The following is a 23,803-nucleotide window of genomic DNA, read 5'->3' as shown; positions in this document are numbered from 1 at the left end:
GTCTGTCTTGAGCAACCTCACGGAACACTCTTAATTGGTGTAAACTAAGTCCAGAGATTTTAGTTGTAATGGAAAAGAAGGTTTTGAGTGATTAGGGTGCTTGTGTTCATTAAAGGAGGATTAGAGGAGTTTGAGATGGAATGCAGAGCCTGAGGGCTGGATGATGGAGCAGTTTGGTCTAGACAGTTGTTGGGTGTAAAGTAAAGGCTACCATGCATACAGACACTTTTTACCACTGCCACTGTGGTGGTGTTACTCTGCTGATGAGGAAGGGTCAGTTGGACAGAAACTGGATCATTTGGTCAAGTATGCTGTATGGAACACCTACATGCAAGAGTAAGAGTGCTAATCTGAGGCAGTGTGTTCAGATATAAACAATTAATAGCACTTCTGTTTAGTTTGTCTCTAAAAAGCACTGATCTACACCTAAAAAATCAACTAAGAGGATGCTGACATTCATTGCAGCTGCATTCCCCCATCATTGAGGTAAAGTCTGGCTGTGTGCTAACTGTTCTACTGGATTGATAGGAAATGTGTGGCATAATTAAATTCAGAAAAATATGAATTTATATATTTACTGATTGGTGATTTAATTATATTATCTTGCTTTTCTTTAGATAAGGCGTTACGCTGACACTACACTGTATTCAGTAACATATTTTATTACAATTAACAAAATTTAACCTATTCAGAATACATTTAGAATTCTTTAAGAATTAATGAAGCACCATTTTCAGTGTAAAGTCACACATGTAAGTAAGTAAATTAATCAGAAGCACCTCCAAGTACCAGGTAAGTTATATACCATAAAATGATGGCACAAAATACAGACAGTTTTCTGATATAAATGGTAAATACTCAGTAAAACCATAGTAAGAATCATTGCTTTCTTTTAAAGCCCAGATTAGGTGATCAATAGGTGCATACTGTGTAAGACTCTTTGTACTTTGCTTGGTACTTTTACCCCAAATAGTTGCACAGTACAATGACGTTTGTACCACATACCCAGTTAATACCTAATACTTGTTGTGCATTTCAGGGTAATTTAGTTAAACGTGATAAAACAATGCTAAACAAAATGCTAAACAAAATATCTAGTGTGTTGGAGTGGGAGTTGGAGTGCCTCACTTTCCTGGTTAATGCCTAGTACTGAATACATTAGAACAGTGTATAAAGCACTTTGAATGACCACAGTGTATGAAAGGTGCCATATCAATAAATCTGCCTTGCCCTAAGGGACTATAAAAGAAAGACTTATGTTTATTTATTTATTTATTTAGTGGTTACATATTCTAAACGTTTTCTCCAAAAACGTTAAAAAAACTGTACTCTGAATACTCCCATACAAAATACTTAACTGAATACAGGTACTTAATTTCTATGTTCTGAAGATGCATTCTAAATACTTGTATTCCATTACATCCCAACCCTATCTCTATTTATCATTCCGTTTGTATTCCAGCATAGTCTGCCTTTCTAACAATGACTGCCCTCTTCATGAAGTACCTGAGTTTATCCACATATGAGTTTCCTGCCATTTAAAAGTACCTGCATTCCTTTTTTCTCCTTCCTTTCAGTCTGGCTATTACTGGCCTGGGTCAGACCAATATAACAGAGCCATGCTGATCATATGATCACAACCTGGTTAGACTAGCAGTCTTAGACTAACATGGAAACATTGACGTGCATGTAGATGTAGCCACTGATGCTGGTAACTCTCCAAGCTACAAGTCTATCTGTATGCCCACACTTCAGTACCTCAGGCTTAAAATGACATAAATTATAGATTAGTATTATAGTAGGTACTGAGTAATTTATAGCAGTTTCTGAATAAGTTTAACTGATCAGTAGGTCTGCAGGTTAACTCCCCTATATGTGAAATAGTTTACAGAAATTGAATTAGAAGAGAATTCTGAAAACTGAGGGCTGAAGTTCTGGGCAGCTTCTGCTTTGAAACAGAAGGCCACACTCCCCACGACCACCACCACCCCCAACCCCAGAACACTACATTAGCACTGCAACCCATGAAACAGAGACTTGGGCTGAAGTGCTAATGCAGCCTGTGTGGATGGCCCTGCACCGTGGGGCTAGCCTGGGGGTCTTTGGGTTGGTGGCTATTGTTGACTCAAGAGGCATTCCATTGTTTCGAAGCAGCCGCCATTGCTAGGCAACCCAACTCTGAGATTGCGGCATCCCTGTTCTGCTCAGAGGAATCAAGTTCACTGACCACCCCCCACCCCCCAAACACACACACACACACACACACACTCACACACAAAAGCGCCTTAAGACAAGGAGAGAGCAGGAGGGCGGGAAACACTGGATTTGAGCGTGTGTTTGTGCACATGGTGTGGCTGGAGGAACGCAGGAGTGTTTTGGGGGATTTGAATGGCCACAGGGATGGGGTGGAGGACTCTAATGGGATGTTTTGGAATGAGTGAAATGGTAATCTTACTGTTTACAAGAACCTGAGGGTATTTGAGTGAGAGTGTGTGTGTGTGTGTGTGTGAGAGAGAGAGAGAGAGAGAGAGAGAGAGGGAGAATGATATAGGTCTGCTGCTATGCATTGCTTAGCTTTACAAATTTTATGCAGGTCTGGCTGCTTCTCTTTAGAAGAAGACTCAGTATGTGCTAATGTTGGCTAGTCTTGCTTTTTTGTGTGCAGACTTTGAGGAGCAGCTGTATGATAACAGAGTAACAGGACAGACGTTCCGGCACCCCTCCTCTCAGAGCTCAGAGGACACCTCCACTACACTCTGCCTGTCGCCTTCCTCGCTCAACAACAAGAAGCCTGAGTTCGTCTTCCTGGTAATTAATAGTTCACTTTTTTGCACTTACTTTACACTTTTAAAACAGTATACTGTGTTACAAAGAAAATGCTGAAAGTTTGTGCTGTAAGCTTAACATGACGGTCAAATCAAAACTTTGTAACATTTTTCCACTCTGTTTTTTGTACTCTTCCACTCCCCATTACTTAGCTTTCATAAATTTATCATAGATGGAGCAATATAAATGGTCCAGAATTGCTTACCATTAAAATTATGATTGCTTTAGATGGATTGATTCTTCAACGGATTGATTATAAATGTGATGACATGTACATTTCATGATTCCTCCAAATTTACAAATGCCATATTAAAAATAAATGTTCCTGGAGGTTTTTGGCTGGGTTGTATGGTTCTAGTAAGAACCTTCAGTTGGTATAGAACCATTGTCACCTAGTTTTATAAACCACAAACTGGGGGTTTATTCATGCATTGTTCTTTGCTCAGTAAAGTTTTATTCATTATGCATTAAGCTTTCCTTGCTATGACCTGGTTTGTTATGTGAAAATTGCTAATAATTGTATCAGTAGTTGTAATAATGCTTAATGAAAACAGTATAGTAAATAAAATAAATATACTTATTTGATTTGGGCTTTATAGAACAAAGAACAAGACCTTAATAGACCTCCAAGATGTGTAGATAAAATATAGTGATATCAGATTTTATTTGGCAGTTCTTTAAGCCTAAAAAAAGTTCCTCACTCTTACAAATTTTACAAAAATGGATCTTTTAAGAACAATTGTTCCTAAGCGATTCTTCTGTAGCCTTGTGTGGTTCAGTACATGGATAGTGCATCTGTACTGATTTTTTCAAGTTTATAAATGCATAATTCAAGCATATTTATGTGATTTCCAAAAAATAGCTTTTCTAGTCTGACATATTTAGGGCAGTAAGGTTTATAAACATCCTAGAAATTAATGCATACCCCTTATACATTTTAGTGACTTCCAACTGTCACATATTCCAACTGTCACAATGTTACAATAAAAACAAAAATGTATAACTAATCAATGATTTAAACTTGAATTAAATTAATTAAGAATAAACTCTCAATGAGATAAAAGCACATTTTCCTGTCTCTTATTCCAGCCTGCAAATAAGCAGGTGTGTGAGGATGAGGCGACATCAGTAGGGGTCCGGGCTCAGGACCCGGCTGCCTGCGGCTCAGATCGTGCTCTCCTTGGCTGGAACTCTTCAGTCGGGCCTCCTGTCGCTGAGAAACCTCGCTGGCACCTTGCCGGTCGACACACTCCTGCACACCTCATTCCTATTGATGTTACAGGTAACATGCCAATCACATCCTGCCCCTGTTCTCAGTTGTACAGTCATGTTTGATCACAGGACTGGAATACCACTTTTCTGGCTGTTGCAGTTTTTCGCTCAGCCTCACTTTGCTTGGGCTACAGTTACGGTGTTAATGGTTATAGACAGTTTCAAAGGTGCTTAGTGCCAGTGATCAAACATTCTTGGGTAAAAATTCAGTGCTGACAATGCATTGCTGACGCCGATGTTGCACAAGATGGTGAAGAATGGTTTTGAACTTAGTGCGTAAGGCAAAAAGGATACACATTAATAACAGACTAAAACTGTAACATTGTTATTGTTGTTGATTCTCTGTCACTGTATTGTCCCAGAATATGTACAGCCCCAGAAATGTCCTTTGGTTGCATCCTTGTTGTGTAGATAACTGAACTTTTCTTAATGAGGCTTAGAAAACTGAACCTTTCCTGGGCTGGTGGATACTTCAGAGTCTTTATTAAACCAGCTATCCAATAACTTACCAACAGTTGTTAAATTTGATGTTGAATGAAAGGAAGTTTTGATTCAAAATGACTGTCTTTTCATAGTCTTGTCTAATCTGAAGTCCAGCCAGGGTCAGACATTTTAGGATTTCCTACATTGGAACAGCTTTTCCGCACATTGTTTCCTTGTCTCATTTCGCATCTGTGTTGTCATGTTAATTCTTGAATTGACCAGCGTGGGTGGCATTCCTTGCCCCACTTGCCAAATCTCCTCCAGATTTCCACTCATATGGGCACTACGACAGTTTTTATCCCTGTGTACCTCCCACCTCTCTTAAGCTGTTGCCCTGTTTTAGTCAACATCACCTCCTCTGTGGTCACAGGTTTAGTTTGCTCATTCTGATCTAGTTTTCCTTTCTCTGAGCCCTGTCTCTATCAAGCTCTTTCTCCCTTCCCACCCTCTCCTCTTCTCCTTACTCCTCTCTTGGTTCTCATAGCCCTGTTCCTCCCTGCTTACGTTTGCCGTTTCCCTTCCCCTTCTCTAGGTTGAGTGCAGTGGAGTAGGTCAGGTCTGTAAACACAGTTAACGGCATGCTCAGGCAGCCTGAGGTCTAATTCCCAAAGAGGTGCCAGTCTGCTCCCCGCTCGCCAAAGATAATGAACAGGTAGCTGTTGCCATGGCAACGCCCAGCTCTTCCTCCTTAGCTTGGTGAGCAGAGATGGAAAAAGCTGCATAGAGTGAGGAGGGGGGGACGGACAGACAGACAGTGACGAAGTGGGTGGTTAAAATGCAAGAGAGAAGGAGGGAGAGCCTTTATTTTCACCTCCTTGTTTCTTGGCATTTTCATGAATGAAGCAAGCACACATGTTGGGAGGTAATGAGGTTTCCTTGGGCATTTTCTGAGAAGTATTTTCTGTAAGAGCTGAAAGAGTTCATATGTAATGAATGTACCAAGAGCAAGGCTTAATTAGCACATTATGTTCAATTCAGTACATCACTGTGAAAAAGCACAGTTTCATAGAAGTACCACCTGTGCATTAACAAAAATTAAACACAACATCTAGTTCAGTCTATTTGAATCTTCAAACTATTGCAGTTGCGGGTCGTGTTCAAGACAATTTTTCATGTGCAACATCAGGCTTGAGTTTCTCTAATGAATGAATTTATTTTACTACATTTGTTTTTATTTGAGGGAATACATCTAATTTTGCAGACTCGTGCATTTTCTGTCTCATACACTCTCTAATGCAGAGTAGTATTTGTACAACAAACCAGTCTTACTAACTGTTTACCATGGACAAAATAAAAAGAAAGCTCGCTAAAGAGGAACTGTGTGAAATTCCAAATGACTCTGGGACATGCTTGCAATAGCAAATTAAGCTACGATAGCAAGAGGATTGGTATGGCACTTCAGTTACAAGCCTTACTATACCAGCTATACTCCAGCAGCTACTGGCCATAAACAAGTGTTAGGTTGTTTATCGCACCATGTAAGTCACTGTCGACTACAGATTGGATTTCAGATAAGTGTGTAGAATTAGTGATAGGGTTAAAAATAGCATGCAAAAATGCATACATTAACCGAATGCAAAATATGCTAGATTTCACTACTGGCATTACATACGTATGTCCATGCACAGAATACAAGTTTATTGGATTTATAGAGGCATCAAAATGTATTAATGTCATTCAACTGCTGCTTTGAATGTGTCCTAAAAAGTAAAAAAAAAGATCAAACACACAAAAAAGTCCACATCTTTCTCTCTCTTTCCCAAATGATACTGACAAAAATGCAAAAGTTTTAAGTTTAACTATTTAATTTCAAGCTGTTCATGAGAGTGCTGAAACCTGTACTTGATATGCAGCAAACGTTTGTCAAACTGTTTTGAAACCTTTGTACCAAAAACAAGTCAAGTGTTTAGTAACAAAGCAAAGTATGGGGACTTTTCAGTTAGTGCATATGAGTGGATTCAGATCATGGTCAGGCCTGGTCAGGTTTCAAGGTTGGCGGTACAGATTATGGTTGGTCTTCAATTTAATAACTTTCAACCTGAGGGTTGGGTTCAAGTTGACAAAAATATGTCCATTAGACAGGAGCAGGTTAATTATGAGACCAGAGAAAATTAATGTGTACATTTTGCACGTTAGTTATCATGAAGTATTATAAGTCAGTATTTTACTCAGAACCGATTACTAAGCCCATATGCACTGTCTAGAGTCTTTTCATTTCCTGAGATCAACCAGGCATCACCAAGTTACCAGTATTCCTCCATTTCATGCTGGCCATTTCTTTTTAGTAGACATACCACATAAGTGGATTGGTGTGCACCATGCTGAAATGCACTTGCAACAGATATGTTTCAAGTGTAGTTTCTAGAAACAACATGTCAGGAATCTGAACATCATGTAAGCTAGATGTTATACAGCTAGACCAAAAACATTTATATGATATTTAGATCTGGATTTCCAGACACAGATTAAGCCTAGTGGTACACTAAAATCAGCTGAGAGCTTTACCTTTGGAATTTTCAGTGGTCATTCATCTCCAGCCTCACAATTCATTCCAGGGCAGGAATAGTCTGTGTCTGAAAACAATTTCTTAGATTGTTAAGATTTTATTCGACAGAGGTCTGTCACTCAGACTGAGTAGTGGTATCTCATGTCTTGCCTCAGGCCAGAGCTTTGATAAGCACGCCAGCGAACTCCAGGCCCCCTTTAGAACTGAGACGGCGGTCAACCCAAAGACCGTCCGCCGCCCGAGGAGTGTGATCGCAGGCCCTGATGTCACGCTGCACTGCCAAGGTGACGAACAGGAAGTTAGAAAACAAGTTCTTATAGGGACCGAGAGCAGGAGGAAGTAACAAGGAAAAGACAGGTCATTGGGCCATGATGTGTCTTTCCTTGTTACTATGAATCCTTTCTTTTGGTATCACTGGAACAAAGTATGGGATTTCCCCCTTTCTTAAGTATTCAAAAACTGCATGCTCCTCTTAGAATTATAATAAATATGTCCAGGGTTGTTCTTTAAGTTCAGTCTGTTCTTATTTTCCCCCTCAGGTGATGGCAAGATTCTTGCTGTTGATTTGATACAAGGTGCCTGTTCTCCAGACTCCTCCCAGCCCAGATCACTGGAGCCCACCACAGATAACACAGGCGAACAACACATACCCTTGCGGAAAACCCAGAGTGACCTAGAGCATAGCGTACCCCCATCTCCCAAGACCCCCATAGGTATGATGGATCACGCCACTCTTATGTGCCCCAACCCTTCCTGGAATGGCCCAAAGGGCTCCACCTTCTCTCCCTCCTGGAATGACTCCTACAACTATGCTTTGGCTCCAAACCCTGTTGCCAAGCAGCATTTGTCAAAACCTGGAATGTTAGCACCAGGCAGTGGTGGAGGTGCCCTTATGTGTCCCTCCCAGACCAGCTCTGGTCTGTCCATGAGCTCTGGATCGCACTCCAGCTCCTTCACCTCCATTTCAGAACCTTCCGGACACAGGGCATATGCAGTTGCACATGGCAGTGCAATTACAGGAAAGAGGAATGAAACTGAGGGTGCAGCAGCCAGTCCAGGTGCCAGCAACAAGAATGAGAGGGACAAGAGGTCAGCACGAGCCAATGCTTTCAAATTCCGTGAACGCTCCCTTTCGACACCAACAGATTCTGGTTCCCTCTGTTCAGCAGACAACATGTGCTGTCCAGCTGATATAGTGTCTACTGGCCGGGAAGGTGAGAACTATGCCCTCCTCTACCCGAGCAACAGCTCTGAAGACAGCACCAGCACTGACAATGTCTCTGTAGCAACAGGGTCAGACTTCTTCCCAGAAGGTCGATTAAGGTCACGATCACGCAGCATCTCACTGAAGAAGCCGAAAAAGAAGCCACCACCTCCAGTACGTAGTGTGTCCTTGATGAAAAACTTGTCAGAGTCTGGTGGGATGCGTTCTCACCATGGTGAAGGGCACTTTAGGGACGGTAGGCCCAAGAGCCTCTTCATTCCTCGAGATCACAATCTCCAGGATTCATTCCAGCCTGAGTTCCTAATGGCATCGAAACCAGAGGAGGAGACTCATAGCAGTTTGGAGACAGCCTCTGATGCGTCTCAGCCCCCTGACAGAGAAGCAGAACTGGCCTTTCCTCCTCATTGGCAACTCAATGAGTGGAAGTCCAACAATGATCCTTACAGATCATTATCAGGCTCAAGCACCGCCACAGGTACTACAGTAATAGAGTGCATTAAGGTGCGTGGAAGCTCTGAGTCCTTGAATTCACCATCAACCTCTAGAGCCACTTCTCCTTCTCAACTCTCCATTGAAGCTGAGACCAAGGTCTCCCCATTCAAGCCTCCATGTCTCATGTCCCCATCCAGTGGTTACTCTAGTCAGTCTGAAACTCCCACTCCAACTATTACAAGCTCTGTTATCACTGGGCCTACTCCAACAGGGTGCAAGATGCGTCCAAAGATCCCAGAGAGGAAGTCCTCACTTCCAGCCACTTCCCCAAAAGACAAATCTCGGTCTCGCCTGTCCTTTGAACTACCTGTAAATTCCCAAATAGACTTGTCCTCTGTCAAACCCAAATCTAAAGCTTGCCGGAGGCACTCGGACACATCTACAACTAGCAAACCAGGGAAGCTGAGTCCTAGTCAGTCATCACAACCCATGGTTACTACAACAGATTTGCGGAACATCAGGCTTCGTTCGGTGAGTCGCTCAGAACTTGAAGACAGTCCCGATGGCTCCTCAGATATAATAGAGGAGGAACAAGTACGTGATCTTAGTCCTCCAATCACGCCCTCTAGCTCTAAACCACCCAAGCCACCAGTTGCAGTTAAACCACCACTGCCAAAACGACCCATAAACTTGATGCTGAAGTCTCCCTCATCTTCCCCTCATGCCCAGGAATCTCCACCGGCTTCCCCAGTGGACCGACCCATGCCTGTAGGTAACATCTACATGGTGGTAAGAAAGCCCAAACCCAAGAAGCCACCTCAAGCACCAATCAGTCCATCTGCAGTGACTCCTCAAGATCAATTGCCCATCTATCCACCTCCTCTCCCTGAATTTGATCTAGAACATGGGATACCAATTGAGGAAGATTTTAACATTCCTAGCAGCCCAGAGAAAGAAGACAAAAGCAAGACCCTTCCCAGTCGATTTACCATCTCCTGCCTAGCTGAGCTGGACAAGAAGAAATCCAAGGTGCCTCCACCAGTGCCCAAAAAACCAAATGTCCTTCTGTTACCTTCCCCTTCTGTCCAATCCAATGGCATGTCAGAGAAACAGACTCTCTTACCTGACAGCGGTTCTCAGTCACCCATAGGCCCACCACCATCTGAACCTGAGGAGACATCTAACAAAGAGGAGGACCAGGAAGCCCCCATGGACCTCCTGGAGGTCCTCCCAGAGAGCACCATACATCATGAAGATCAAGGAGACAAAGAGACTCTTGGAAATCAAGAAAACCATGATGCAACAGAGGATGACCCTCCTATGGTTTCTGGACCTGTTCAAGATGTTGATGTAACAGCTCTCACTGCAGATTTAGTAAAAGGTATGTCATTAGTTCTTCTCTCAACATTCCATTTTTTTCTAGAGTGTACTTGTTCAAAGAACAGCTCATCAGTACACAGATACATTCTGCAGTGGGGATTTAGGATTTTTATTGGGATTATTTCGCACAACACAATATAACTCCAAGTAAATCAAACTTCTGTGAAATCAAACTGTCCACTTAGGAAGCAACACTGATTGACAAACAATTTCACAGCTGTTGTGCAAATGGAATAGACAACAGGTGGAAATCATTGGCAATTAGCAAGACACACTCAATAAAGGAGTGGTTTTGCAGGTGGGGACCACAGACCACTTCTCAGTACCTTTCTGCTTTCTGGCTGATGTTTTGGTCACGTTTGAATGTTGGTGGTGCTCATACAGGCACGTGGAGGCCACACACAATACTGAGCCTCATTTTGACTTGTTTTAAGGACATTACATCAAAGTTGGATCAGCCTGTAGTGTGTTTTTCCACTTTAATTTTGTGTGTGACTCCAAATCCAGGCCTCCATTGGTTAATAAATTTGATTTCCATTGATGATTTTTGTGTGATTTTGTTGTCGGCGCATTCAACTTTGTACTCAGTATTCAATGTATTCAATGAGAATATTTCATTCATTCAGATCTAGGATGTGTTATTTGAGTGTTCCCTTTATTTTTTGAGCAGTGTATATAGCTATTATTATATATAACTAGCTTCAAGCAGTATGTTTTACTTGTAAATGATACAGACCTTCAGTAATAAATAAATTCACCATTGCATCCATCAAAGAAACCTGACATTTAAAAGCTGTATTGGAAGAGAAGTCCACAGTCACAGAGTGATGGCAACAGCATGTAAGCAGCTACATCTTGCACTACTTCTGATGTTTCAGAGGGTCAAATGAGAAAAATATGTTAGAGTGGCATCAATAATTTTCAAAATATTCACTCTATGTACACTACCAAATTTATTCATGTAAATATGTTGAAAAATGTGTCCTCAGAAACTCCACTGGAGGAGAATCGCTGTGCAAGTCACAAGACAGAACTACATATCACTGAAGAGACAGATGACGATGTGTTTGTCCACACTCCTACCACTCATACAACTGAGGACCTTTTCACCATCATACACAGGTTCTTCATTACAGTTTTTGACATACTATGACTAACAAACTGCAATACTGCAGCATATGCATAGTAAACACAAAGCCATTAATTCTCTGTGCACTGTGATGAATACGAAGTTCAAAGATGTCAAATATTTTCTTACCTAGATCTAAGCGGAAGGTCCTTGGCCGCAAGGAACCAGTGGACTCATTTGGCAGTCGGCAAAGCCTTGTTTCACCTGTGAAGAGCAGTGGCAGTGACATTCGAACACTCACCCTAGGCAGCACTCCAAGGTCAAGCTCACGGAATGAGAACTTCATGGCTCTTCTTCAGAAGAAGGGCAGCAAGTCGAGCAGTGGAACCCGGGTCTCTGCCATGGAACTGCTGAAGAGCACGAACCCTCTGGCTCGCCGTGTCACTGAGTTTTCACAGTTGGATCCAGACAGTGCTGGAACTGACCAGGCCAAAATGGCTCCGCCAGACCAGTGATGCATCTTGTAGAGAACCACATGCAGGATCCTATTATGGCTGTTTTTCTGTTAATGCTCCACTGCACATCTAAATGGTTTCATTTCCCAGGACCTCGCACCATCTGAACTGTGGTGGCTTTGAGTTGTTGCTGCGGGAACACCAGGATTTCACTTTTTCATCTTGATGTCATGCTGCTGTGGAGCACTGTCCATGTGATAGGAATGGAGCCCAGCGTTGGGACATTCTAAAATAGGTTGGCTTTATATTCTGCCACTGAGAATGTGTTACATGAACTCTGTTATGGAAATGGTAACATTTTGATACTCTACACAAAAATAAGGAACACCAGCTTATGTGTGTGGGCAAAATCTGCAGCGCAAATTTAAAATGCAGGACTAAGGCAGGTGTTAGCAAGATAACGTCTTTTGTAATTAAGATGCAGTTTGAAGTGAATGTGGTCACACAGCAAGCATGAGTGCCCAAACAGAAACATTCCATAAAGGTTGCAAGCACGGCCTGGTACCCCTTAAAACAAAGCACTTTTTCATTACAAGATGTAGTTTACAGATTAAAAAGCTGTATTTGTTGTCTGGCTATGTTTTTTCCCCAGAAGAGATATGAAAGGCCATATAAAAGTCTTATGGGTTTTATTTAATCTGTACAAAGCTACATATACAATATATACTGAAGTGTAAATTCAGAATTATTTGGTATGAGGCCAAAAACACAAAATTGTCCATTTGTTGTGACTTTAAACTGCCTATTGTGAGAGCATTCACAGCACAGAGTGATCAAAGTTACAAAATGGACCAGCACCATGCAATACCCTTCACTTGTACTGAGTCCTATAGTTCTTCCCGCACTGCCAATAGTGGTACACGGTGTAGTTATGTTGTGTCTGTGTACCACATACACACAATGGAAAAACCACAGAGCAGATTATGAAGACAATGCCAAATGACAGAACATCATAAGGTGAGGAAATAGGAAAAGAGTGGGCACATAGCCAGAAAGTTGTGGATCCCTCTGCTGGGATGTTCGTTTGATCCTGTTTGGTCAAGTACGGCAAATCTCTCAGGGGTTTCTTGATACTCAGGAAACCCGTTTTGGCTACCGATCCATGTGTATAAGCTCTTTATGAAGAGTCTGCACTGTATAACACTCAAAGAATCAGGGAGGAGAGTTGCCAAGGTCTTTGAATGGTAAAGGAGCGCTCAACTTTATTTCTCTATCTTTTTTGCCCAGGCTAGTGGTGCTGCAGGCTGCTCTTTTCACCACAAACCCAAATTTGTAGTTGCAGCTGCAATGTTTTTTGGACACTGTCTGTGCCCACAATGCATTTGTCACACACATTATGGGCATTTCAGACTATGCATCGAGGCTGCATGTGCTGCTTCTGTGCCAGTACTGGTAGGTTAGCAGTGAAGGCCTGTGAATGTCAGGAAGAAGGAGCAATGCTCTTCAGTTTACTGTTCTGATTTTATTATTTTGTTATTATTCTTATTATTATTATTATTATCATTATTCTGTGTGGTCACTGCCCAAGCCACTACGAGAGGTATTAGCTGCGCAGACTGTTGAGAAGAAACATGTAGGCCTACAGACAGACACTTGCAGGGGACACTGCTTGAGGACTGTACAGGCTACCTATGATGATCTGACCTGATCTGGTTTCAGTGTCAGATGGTTGGAGATACAAAGGAAGACCCTGAGCAACCATTGCCGCACTCCAAGACTGCTTGTCCCCCCACATTCCCATGCCCCTGTATGTGACTGCACATCTCTGGTTCGCAATCAGAATCAAACCTGGTGCTATTGAGCCAGAGCACCCTCTGCAGTCCAGGAGTGGAAGCGCGCCCGGCGAAAACCTGTTCTGACTCTCAAAGAACACTGAGGACTAAAATCAAATATTCTTTTTTTCTTATATCAGTCTTTCAGGTATTCTGACAGCATCTAAAAATATAACAAGAAAATACAAAAAAGTATTACATTATAATAGTGAGTGATGCTTGTTTTAACTATTTAGTGAATGAAAAAAAGACAACCAGTGTTTGTTTGCCTTGTAATCTGGCGTGAAGCCTCTGTGTTTTTAAAATGCCTTGGTATTGCACTTCCGTAGGAGTATGCAGAGTTTCTTTTACTCTTTTTATGATTACTACTATAACCATCATTACTCTTGTGTACTCTGTGCTGTACTCCTCCTTGGTCAACAAAACTCTCATAGTTTCCAGAGGAAGGGGGAAAAGGAGAGAGGGGGAGAGTCAGAAAGAGAAAGTAGTAATATTTAGGTATAGAAATCTCTGTTATTCAAAGTTTTAAGATACATCTAAGGCAATGTGGAAGCTACTTGCAGTGGCCTACAATCTAAACTATTGGATTTTTCTATATAAAACAGTGAAGAGATCTCACTGTATGTGAAGCTATTCTCTATGTGAAAAAAACTACAGAAAAACTTAGACTGCTTTAGTGATTCTCCCCCTTTCTCCAACTATCCCACCCTCTGTCCCTCTCTCCTCATAACACCTACAGGAGCTCTGAAAAGGAGAGATGAGTCTCTGCTGCGCAAAAAACAAAAACACAAAGTGAGAGCACAGTAAACAGCCAGAAAGCACTGCAGTTAATATCAGTATAAATATCAGGGGAGGGAGAGAGAGAGAGAGAGAGAGAGAGAGAGATCAAAGTGATACTCACTCTGTCATCTTGTCATCTTACAACACATTTTGTAAGTTCACCCTAATGTAGGCCAAGACCAAACCTGTTTTCTCTCTGGTTGCTGCAGAAAAAGAACTTTCAACCAGGCCCTAATTCAAGAAGCTATGACAGGACTCTACGTGTAACGTACAATTAAGCTCAAATTTTAACACAAAGTTGAATATGAAACGTCTATAACAAGATTATAGTATGACAGATCAGCACACAGTTCTCTGTCTCTCTCAGTGACAGAATGCCAGAACAGAAAGAGAAAAGCTTTAAAAGAAATATATAAATATATATCTATATATGAAATTGCCCCTTCCCCTTGGGCCTAGAAGACAGTTAAGTGGGAAAGCAAGATAATACTGGAAATTCTATTTTTGTTATTTTATCATTGGAAAGACGTATATAAAATTCTGCATATTATGAACTTCACTCTCCAGCAGTAAGGATATGTAGCTGTGAGCTCTACAAGCAGCTATGTCTTGCCTATGTGCTAAAAAGTTACATTAAAATAAATTATTTTTCTTGCATAACCATTCTCTTGAAGTATTTCTGTTTCTAAAGAAAAAAAACACTATTTTCATTGTTCCCTACATATTTTCTACAGATGCTTTAATTGTTATCTGGTGAAACTTGATTACTAACAACATTAGGATTATGATTCAGTTTATTTCAGATTGTGTTAAAGTCAAAGTTAGGATTAGATTTAGGTATTGTGTTTAAATGAAAGTTAGGATTAGATTTAGGTATAGTGTTGATAAGTTAGGATTAGATTTAGGTATTGTGTTTAAATGAAAGTTAGGGTTAGATTTAGGTATTGTGTTGAAGTTACAGTTAGGCCTAGATTTAGGTATTGTGTTGATGATAAGTTAGGATTAGGTTTAGGTATTGTGTTGAAAGTAAAGTTAAACCAACATATTTTGTGTTTTGGATGCTGGTGCTAAATCAGCACCAGACCAGCATAAACCAGTATAAACCAGCTTAGACCAGCAAGGAAATCATGCTAGTCTGTGCTGCTCTTTTCAGCAAGAATGTTAGTAAACATTTACAGTGAACTCTCAAAATAAAGTTTTACTAAAAACAACTCTCCAGCCTATCATGTTAATCATGTTATCTAAGATGATTTCCTGCAAGGAAGAATTTATGCTGACAGCAGAAGTGAAGAACGCAAACAGTTGCAATTACAAACTGATGGCTGATTATTCACATAACTTTACAATGTTTTATTCATTTTACAAATTTAGGTTTCAATCAGACAAGCTCCTGATTTGAATGTGAAATCCCCCCCCCCCCCCCCCCCCCCCCGCCCCCAGTAGTTTGAGCTCTCCAGAGTGCAGAACTGCATGACTTTAATCTTATTCATAAAGTTGCATTTCCTTCCCTCAAATATGAGATGGAGGGCTCAAAACAGTTCATTATTAATTTCAGAACAAACTTATGTAATCACTCCTGGACAAACTCTTTTAAACTATGTTGCCCCCTTGTGGATGCCATCGTTTTTTCACCTGTTTTGAAAGGGGATTTCCACCAATTTTACAGAATGTCTGAAAAAATGAAACCATTAACCATTAAGGTGTAAGCCTTAGTCATTCAGAGTGGTTTGATGTGAAATGACACCTGAAGTGTTTCTAAAAGCTCCCTCACAGAAAGTTGTTAAATTAATAACACAAAATGGCTATATGTTATATGTTGCCTATTGCCTGTTGCCTCATGCCTGAGCCTTTACTGTAGTTTTGAAAAGGTTTTGACATAAAAATTGCATTCATTTATTTATTTTTTAGCTATTTAAGGTGCAGTAGTACATGCACGGTGTTGTAAGGCAAAATAGTTTTCAAAGGACTTACTATCTCCAAATTTACCAGTGTTGTACCATTATCAACATTACGCATAAAAACTGTGAAGATATGTGTAGATTCACTGGTTATTTGCATTGTAGACCTTGCATTGCAGTACATTTGCTCTGTCAACATCAAACATTGTGAACAATCAGTGGAAATCATCTTTAAGCTGAAAATTAGGAAATGGGAAGTCAGATATTAGTGATTACATCAGCCTTACTGATGCACTCACTGTGTCTGTGTGTATCACTGGTGTCATTTCTAAACCTCCTAACCCCACCAGTTGAGAACACCTGCTAATCTTCACCATGTTTGAACACTACATGCAAACTGCTCAATAGAAAAGAAAAAACCTTTACATTACCATCTGTTACTTTTAAGCTTTTTCCTTCTCCTATAACCCTCCCAGTGGTATAAACCTACCATTGCATATATGAGGTTTTGTTATGACAGCAGCAATATGTTTCTGGGCCTACAGAACACAGGACTGCATTTGCATGGGTTGCATCTACATTAGCGCATCCCCATGCTCTGATGACGGACAATCTGAAGACTTTCTTGTCTCAAAAGTGTAGTCTCTAGTAACTGATTGAGTAACTCAATCAATCTCCAATATGATGGAGAATACAGCACACAGTCCAGCTCGACATAAGCTCAGCTTGTTTATTTACATGGCACATGTTTACCAAACCATCTCTGCATTTCTAATTGCAGGAACGTGTTAAATATGCATGGCTGCGAACAGGGTGCTGTATGCAAATCTTGCGTTGCTATCTTTGAACCTACATGACAATACCATATTTTATTAATGAATAATTTTCCGAAGAATAATTCACCTGTTCCATTTGCAGTATTGCAGAGATATGGTGGGGAAAGTAAGGAAATGGCTTCGAGCCAAAGTTATTAAATATTACTTTATGATGGTGTAGAAGTGGAGGAGGGAATGGAGGGATGATCCCAGGGTCGGTCCAAGCGGTGAGGAGTTTTGTTCCAGAGAGACGGGCTCCAGCAATTTTAGCACTGTGCTGCCAGCTGAGCATTTCCTGTTTCAGGCACAGTGCAGTGGAGTTTCTGTTGCGTCTTAGAGGCTAGCATTTTATCAACTGGAGCACATGCACACAGACACATGCACAGAGCACCGGAAAGCAGCCTGCTATCATTTTTCAGTTACACAGCTCCACAGAAGATGTTCTGAAACTCTTCTTTTCTTCAGCAGCTACTACAGCAGGCCCATGGACTTCTGACTGGCTCCAGGGTCTTCATCTGTGGATCTTCATTTGTGGTTAAAACGCTTTATGCAGGTCATTTTATTTTTGCTGCTGTACTGGGATGGTTTGGTTCTATGTGGCACCACATAGAGCATCGTATACAGCCATGCAGCCCGAGGACCCTGTGCGTCAGGACATGCAGTTTTACTATGTGGTAAGTCACAATGATAAGCATATATGTACTATACGGCAGGCTACTGGCATTCTGTGAGTGTTCACCGCTATCAGGTATACCTTCACTGTGGATGTTTTGGGTTTCCTAGTTGGTTTGATGGTTTAATAGATGGTTTTTATAACTTTGGAATACTTATAGGCAGGAGCGCTGTAATCAAATGGTGTTCTGTATTTTAATGAATTAATCAAATTTAAGATTTAATCATTATATGATTAATCTTGATCTCTGATATGCTTATACAAGATATGATTACTGTCATATAAATACTCCTAAACTCTACAAAATGGTTATTTTATCAGATACACTATAAAAGACACACTATAAAATATACAAAACAACAAAAAAGAAATGGAGTTAAGATGATTTGACCGTGACCATGCTGCTCATGAGTGATACATCTGGATAATTATCTAATTATAGATCTAAAAAGTGGTTTCATGCATTTCATGAGAAACTTGACAGCGGTAATTACTTTGTGCCTCCATTTATCATTAGTATGTACATTTTGTACTGATTTGGAAACTGTGACGTAGTCGCCATAGCGTCTCTGATTTTATAACAGTAGCACATGTCTCACTGTGCAGTTGTATTTGCGCTGCTGTCCCTGGGCCAGTGTCATGGCCAATGCTCTAACATTTAAGGTCAGACTAGGTTAGTGGAATCAGTGCTTAGATCAGTGATTAGAGGCAACCTTTTGTCGCCACCTGAGTTATTCACAAGCATGCTATAAAATGTGCTGCTCCTGGGACTGACCTTTGGCACCAGACATGATTACAGATAATGGCAATGTAAATGGCGTGACAGTTACTGATGTCTGAAATGCAGAATGAAACAAAGACCCAGTCCACAATTACTGACTAAAAAGAGTCACACCTGAGTAGAAAAGGTGTTACCAGTTCAGAATGACGTTCTGGGATTGTTTTGTTAGAATTTGAAGCTAATTTGAAGTTTTTCAACATTAAATTATATCCTTTATTTTGTATTTGTATTATTTTTTTATTGTATGGTTGCAGGTAAATTTTCAACCTGTCATTATCTATTAATTAAATGTTAATGTTAATTAACTATCCATCCATCCATCCATTTTCTAAGCTGCTTCTCCGCCAGGGCCGCGGGGGTTAATTAACTAAATTAATTAAATGTTAATACTGTTTTTGTTACTGTTTGTTTAAGGCTGATATATCTAAACAACCATTGTTCTGACTGGCTGCCTTGTCATGTGCCTCATTCAAAAAGAACTCCAGGTTAAAATACTCCTTACAAACTTCAGAGTGAATGGGCAGAGAAAAATGTCTGTTAAAAAATAATGAATTCAAAAATTTTTGTTTTGGTAGCTATGGACCGGGAAGTGAACGGTATGTTCTGAAATTTGAACAATGTTTACATACTATACTTTTTTATTAAATAAAAAAAAAGAAAAGAAAGCAAGAAAAATTTAGTTTTCCATGATGTGGGACCTTTAAACACTTGCAGCCTATTTTGCACTGCTTCAATACCCTCAGTACATCCATCCTTTTGAATCAGCTCTCTTGGACTCTTATGAAATAAAATATAACGTAAAGTGTAGAATAATGAATACATAATTGACCTATATTTCTTTCAGTCACTGTGACTGCAAAGTGACAAGTTATTTGATTAAACTTCTGGTTCGGTGGATATTGCTCAATGTTTTGGATGAAGCGCAATATAATGAAGACCATATGTCAATGGGGAAGTGAGAGCGTCCTCTTATTTTTCTCTGCCATCAGCTAGATGCAAAGCATTCATTAGCAGCAGTGCATACTTTTGCATAGGCAGGTACAATGTCAGCACTATTTTAGTCCACTACACTAATCTTACTGCCACATCCTTGAAGAGCAGAGCTGAAACGGTTTATGTAGTGAATGAAAAGAAAGGTAATGTGTATACTTTAGAGCTTTGGCTTGATCAAGCCAAAAAAAATGCCCCAAGAGCGGTGCTTGTTTTGAACTGTACACATTCTGAGAATACTGTATAATATTCAATGTCTAACTCAGCAATAGAGACTGCCTTAAATTTACTACATGACTAATCTAAAGTGTAGAGATGGGGGGTGAAAATACGCCATGCTCCTCTTTCTGTCCCCACTGAATGTTTTATGGCAGTGTCATGGCGAGCCCTCCCAGAATTATAACTGGAAAACCGCGCTGGTGAAAATCAGACATTACTCAAGGATCTTGGGCATAAATCTGTGCACAGACAAAATCGTAAAATATTTGCTGATGATAAAACAACATTGGAAAACTTTCCAAAAATGTGGTGTTGGGGTACTCTGGTGAAGAAGAGTTTTGAGGGAAAGGATCTATGTGTATGTCTGAGCCCAGACAACCTATGCAGTTTCTGTATTCACTGGCCGGAGACCAAGAGTGCTTCCCTGCAGGCATCCACTGATGTAAGCCAACACATACACTCCAGCAGGATCTAAAGTCTGAACGTGTATTGAACATGGATTAGGATTCCTTACTGGCTCCTCTGTGACTTTATATTAAGTAGAGATCTACAATATGATCATTTTTTAGCATACTGGACATTTTTCTCTTTATTTAATTTGAAATAATGTTGCATACTATATATGGTATTGATATTCAGTCTTTCTCATGGTATGGTGCCTTATTGGGGTGAGCAGGCTTGCATGCATCAGCAAAGTCTAGAGCTGTAGTACCTGGAGCTATAACTCTTTTCAGGCTCTCCCATGGCAGAAAGGTCTCAGCAGATCTGCCAGACTAAACTTACCATGTATTTTGGGCAGCAGCAATATAGGGCTATGCCTGTGGTGGATGATCACAGAAGTAACAGCAGAGATATCACGAGAAGCCAAAATTCCCAAAAAGAAGACAGGACATTCTGGAGATACACTCTAGAGAATCAACTCTACAGCACTTAATAAAGATATTACACAGTACATTGGATGTAAAAACACTACTGTGCCTCAACAACCTAGCTATTGTTAATGTTTAATAACAGTACCAATACTCTGATTTTAATAACAGTACCAATACTTTGATTTTAATGCCAATTTCTGAATTATAATTTTTTCCTAAGATGCACTGATATAGGAAGTTGAGCCAATGCAGATATTTTCATGTGCACATCTGCTGATGCTGAATCATAAAATGTAGAAAAATAACTACTACTATTACTATTAAGGTGGAAAAGGGTAACATGAATATGAATTAAACTTAAATTCAATTTACTGCATATTGCAATCACTTGCATCATGAGAGGCAATGTAATCATGTTTCAGATAAAACCAAATGTATGTTAAGAGTTTTCCAAAGGTAGCAGTTTGGCAGTTTGGTTGTTGTTCAAAATAAACACATTATGGAATGTGTCACTTTCTTAACCCTACAGACACTAGTGATGTGTTTTGTGTCAAAAATCACACCTTGTCTTCTCAGCTTTATAACTCAGCAATGCTTTAATGCATGAGTTACTACACATATCCTTATGTTTATGTTTAATTCTTGAAGTAAAACTCTGTGTTCATAAACTCTGCATTTTGCTTTATTTGTACTACTATTATTCACTTCTAATACTTGCATGGTGTTTCAAATCAAATATTTGGTTAGATTAGTCAGTATTATCCAGCAAAGTGCTCTCCACTGCTTAGCCAGCTCTAAAGCTGCGCTCGTCAATGCTCTCGGCCACTTTCTTTGCTCTGTTTGTGCATGTGTCCCCGCGCCGGCATGTTCAACGCATGCGCATCCATCCAGCCGACTGCATGAAGAGCTGTGCGCGCACCTAGAGAGTCTGAAGTTTGGTGTCTGTCCAACACCACTGGATTGATATAGATTTCAAGTTTACAGTGGGTTGCAAAAGTATTCAGCCCCCTTGAACTTTTCAACCTTTTGCCACATTTCAGGCTTCAAACATAAAGATATGAAATTGACATTTTTTGTGAAGAGTCAACAACAAGTGGGACACAATCGTGAAGTGGAACGAAATTTGTTGGATATTTTAAACTTTTTTTAGAAATAAAAAACTGAAAAGTGGGGCGTGCAATATTATTCAGCCCCCTTGCTTTAATACTTTGTAGCGCCACCTTTTGCTGTGATTACAGCTGCAAGTGGCTTGGGGTACGTCTCTGTCAGTCTTGCACATCGAGAGACTGAAATTTTTGCCCATTCTTCCTTGCAAAACAGCTCGAGCTCAGTGAAGTTGGATGGAGAGCGTTTGTGAACAGCAGTTTTCAGCTCTTTCCACAGATTCTCGATTGGATTCAGGTCTGGACTTTGACTTGGCCATTCTAACACCTGGATGCGTTTATTTGTGAACCATTCCATTGTAGATGTTGCTTTATGTTTTGGATCATTGTCTTGTTGGAAGATAAATCTCCGTCCCAGTCTCAGGTCTTTTGCAGACTCCAACAGGTTTTCTTCCAGAATGGTCCTGTATTTGGCTCCATCCATCTTCCCATCAATATTAACCATCTTCCCTGTCCCTGCTGAAGAAAAGCAGGCCCAAACCATGATGCTGCCACCACCATGTTTGACAGTGGGGATGGTGTGTTCAGGGTGATGAGCTGTATTGCTTTTACGCCAAACATAAGTTCGATTTTGGTTTCATCTGACCAGAGCACCTTCTTCCACATGTTTGGTGTGTCTCCCAGGTGGCTTGTGGCAAACATTAAATGAGACTTTTTATGGATATCTTTGAGAAATGGCTTTTTCTTGCCACTCTTCCATAAAGCCCAGATTTGTGCAGTGTACCACTGATCGTTGTCCTATGGACAAAGTCTCCCACCTCAGCTGTAGATCTCTGCAGTTCATCCAGAGTGATCATGGGCCTCTTGGCTGCATCTATGATCAGTCTTCCCCTTGTTTGAGCTGAAAGTTTAGAGGGACGGCCGGGTCTTGGTAGATTTGCAGTGGTCTGATGCTCCTTCCATTTCAATATGATCGCTTGCACAGTGCTCCTTGAGATGTTTAAAGCTTGGGAAATCTTTTTCTATCCAAATCCGGCTTTAAACCTCTCCACAACAGTATCTCGGACCTGCCTGGTGTGTTCCTTGGTCTTCATGATGCTCTCTGCACTTTAAACAGAACTCTGAGACTATCACAGAGCAGGTGCATTTATACGGAGACTTGATTACACACAGGTGGATTCTATTTATCATCATCAGTCATTTAGGTCAACATTGGATCATTCAGAGATCCTCACTGAACTTCTGGAGTGAGTTTGCTGCACTGAAAGTAAAGGGGCCGAATAATATTGCACGCCCCACTTTTCAGTTTTTTATTTCTAAAAAAAGTTTAAAATATCCAATAAATTTCGTTCCACTTCACAATTGTGTCCCACTTGTTGTTGATTCTTCACAAAAAATTACAATTTCATATCTTTATGTTTGAAGCCTGAAATGTGGCAAAAGGTTGAAAAGTTCAAGGGGGCTGAATACTTTTGCAACCCACTGTATATTATGATACACAGTTCTTTATTGTGTGTTTTCTAATTAAACAACAATTTATCTAATCATTTGTGGAAGGATTCATAATTATGAATAATAATAATTGTAATGAAGATAATAATTGTTATTATAAGCAGCATATAGTAAACACCCAGTGTATTAAAAGAGTTTTTTAATAGCTGGAATATTAGCCATATTGGCCCTGAACTTCTTCTTCTTCTGCCCTATCCACTGCCTCCTCTACATTTACACCAACCATCTCCATGTCCACCATCACTACATCCATAAACCTTCTCTGAGGTCTACCTCTACTCCTTCTACCCGGCAGCTCCATCTCCAACATTCTTTGACCAATATATCCACAATTCCTCCTCAACACATGTCCAAACCATCTCAACCTGGCCTCTCTTGCTTTATCTCCACTGCTCCACCCTCTGATCTGCTCATTTCTAATCTTGTCCATCCTTGTCACTCCCAATGAAAATCTTCATCTCCGCCACCTCCAGCTCAGCCTCCTGTCTTTTAGATAGAGCCACAGTCTCCAAACCACACATCATAGCAGGACGCACTACTGTCTTGTAAACCTTCCCTTTCACTCTTGCTGCTATCCTTCTGTCACACATCAGCCCTGACACCCTCCACCCACTCCATCCTGCCTGCACCCTCTTCTTCACCTCTTTTCTACACTGTCCATTGCTCTGGATGGTTGACCC

At 40.6% G+C, this 23,803-nt stretch overlaps 2 protein-coding genes across 6 annotated transcripts in view; both read left to right on the top strand.

The window, feature by feature from the left end:
• The window catches only part of nhsl2 (NHS-like 2), a 111,656-nt gene extending 96,735 nt beyond the window's left edge, over window positions 1–14,921 (top strand). For 4 of the 5 annotated variants that reach the window (XM_017699684.2, XM_017699685.2, XM_017699686.2 and 1 more), the window contains exons 3-8: window positions 2,666–2,808; window positions 3,916–4,108; window positions 7,243–7,371; window positions 7,627–10,125; window positions 11,114–11,246; window positions 11,387–14,921. In XM_017699684.2, coding sequence (XP_017555173.1) covers window positions 2,666–2,808; window positions 3,916–4,108; window positions 7,243–7,371; window positions 7,627–10,125; window positions 11,114–11,246; window positions 11,387–11,708 — 3,419 coding nt within the window. In that variant the 3' untranslated portion in view covers window positions 11,709–14,921. The remainder of the gene's footprint in view (window positions 1–2,665; window positions 2,809–3,915; window positions 4,109–7,242; window positions 7,372–7,626; window positions 10,126–11,113; window positions 11,247–11,386) is intronic. The other variant, XM_037534552.1, reaches the window with a different exon arrangement.
• A 2,311-nt stretch (window positions 14,922–17,232) lies between these two features.
• Window positions 17,233–23,803, top strand: part of arhgap36 (Rho GTPase activating protein 36) — a 73,098-nt gene continuing 66,527 nt past the window's right edge. Inside the window, exon 1 of the mRNA XM_037535610.1 lies at window positions 17,233–17,647. Coding sequence (XP_037391507.1) covers window positions 17,555–17,647 — 93 coding nt within the window. The 5' untranslated portion in view covers window positions 17,233–17,554. The remainder of the gene's footprint in view (window positions 17,648–23,803) is intronic.

The sequence above is a fragment of the Pygocentrus nattereri genome, chromosome 2 (genome assembly GCF_015220715.1).
Source record: "Pygocentrus nattereri isolate fPygNat1 chromosome 2, fPygNat1.pri, whole genome shotgun sequence".
NCBI classification, from domain to species: domain Eukaryota; kingdom Metazoa; phylum Chordata; class Actinopteri; order Characiformes; family Serrasalmidae; genus Pygocentrus; species Pygocentrus nattereri.
This window is presented reverse-complemented; position numbering and strand designations above follow the sequence as displayed.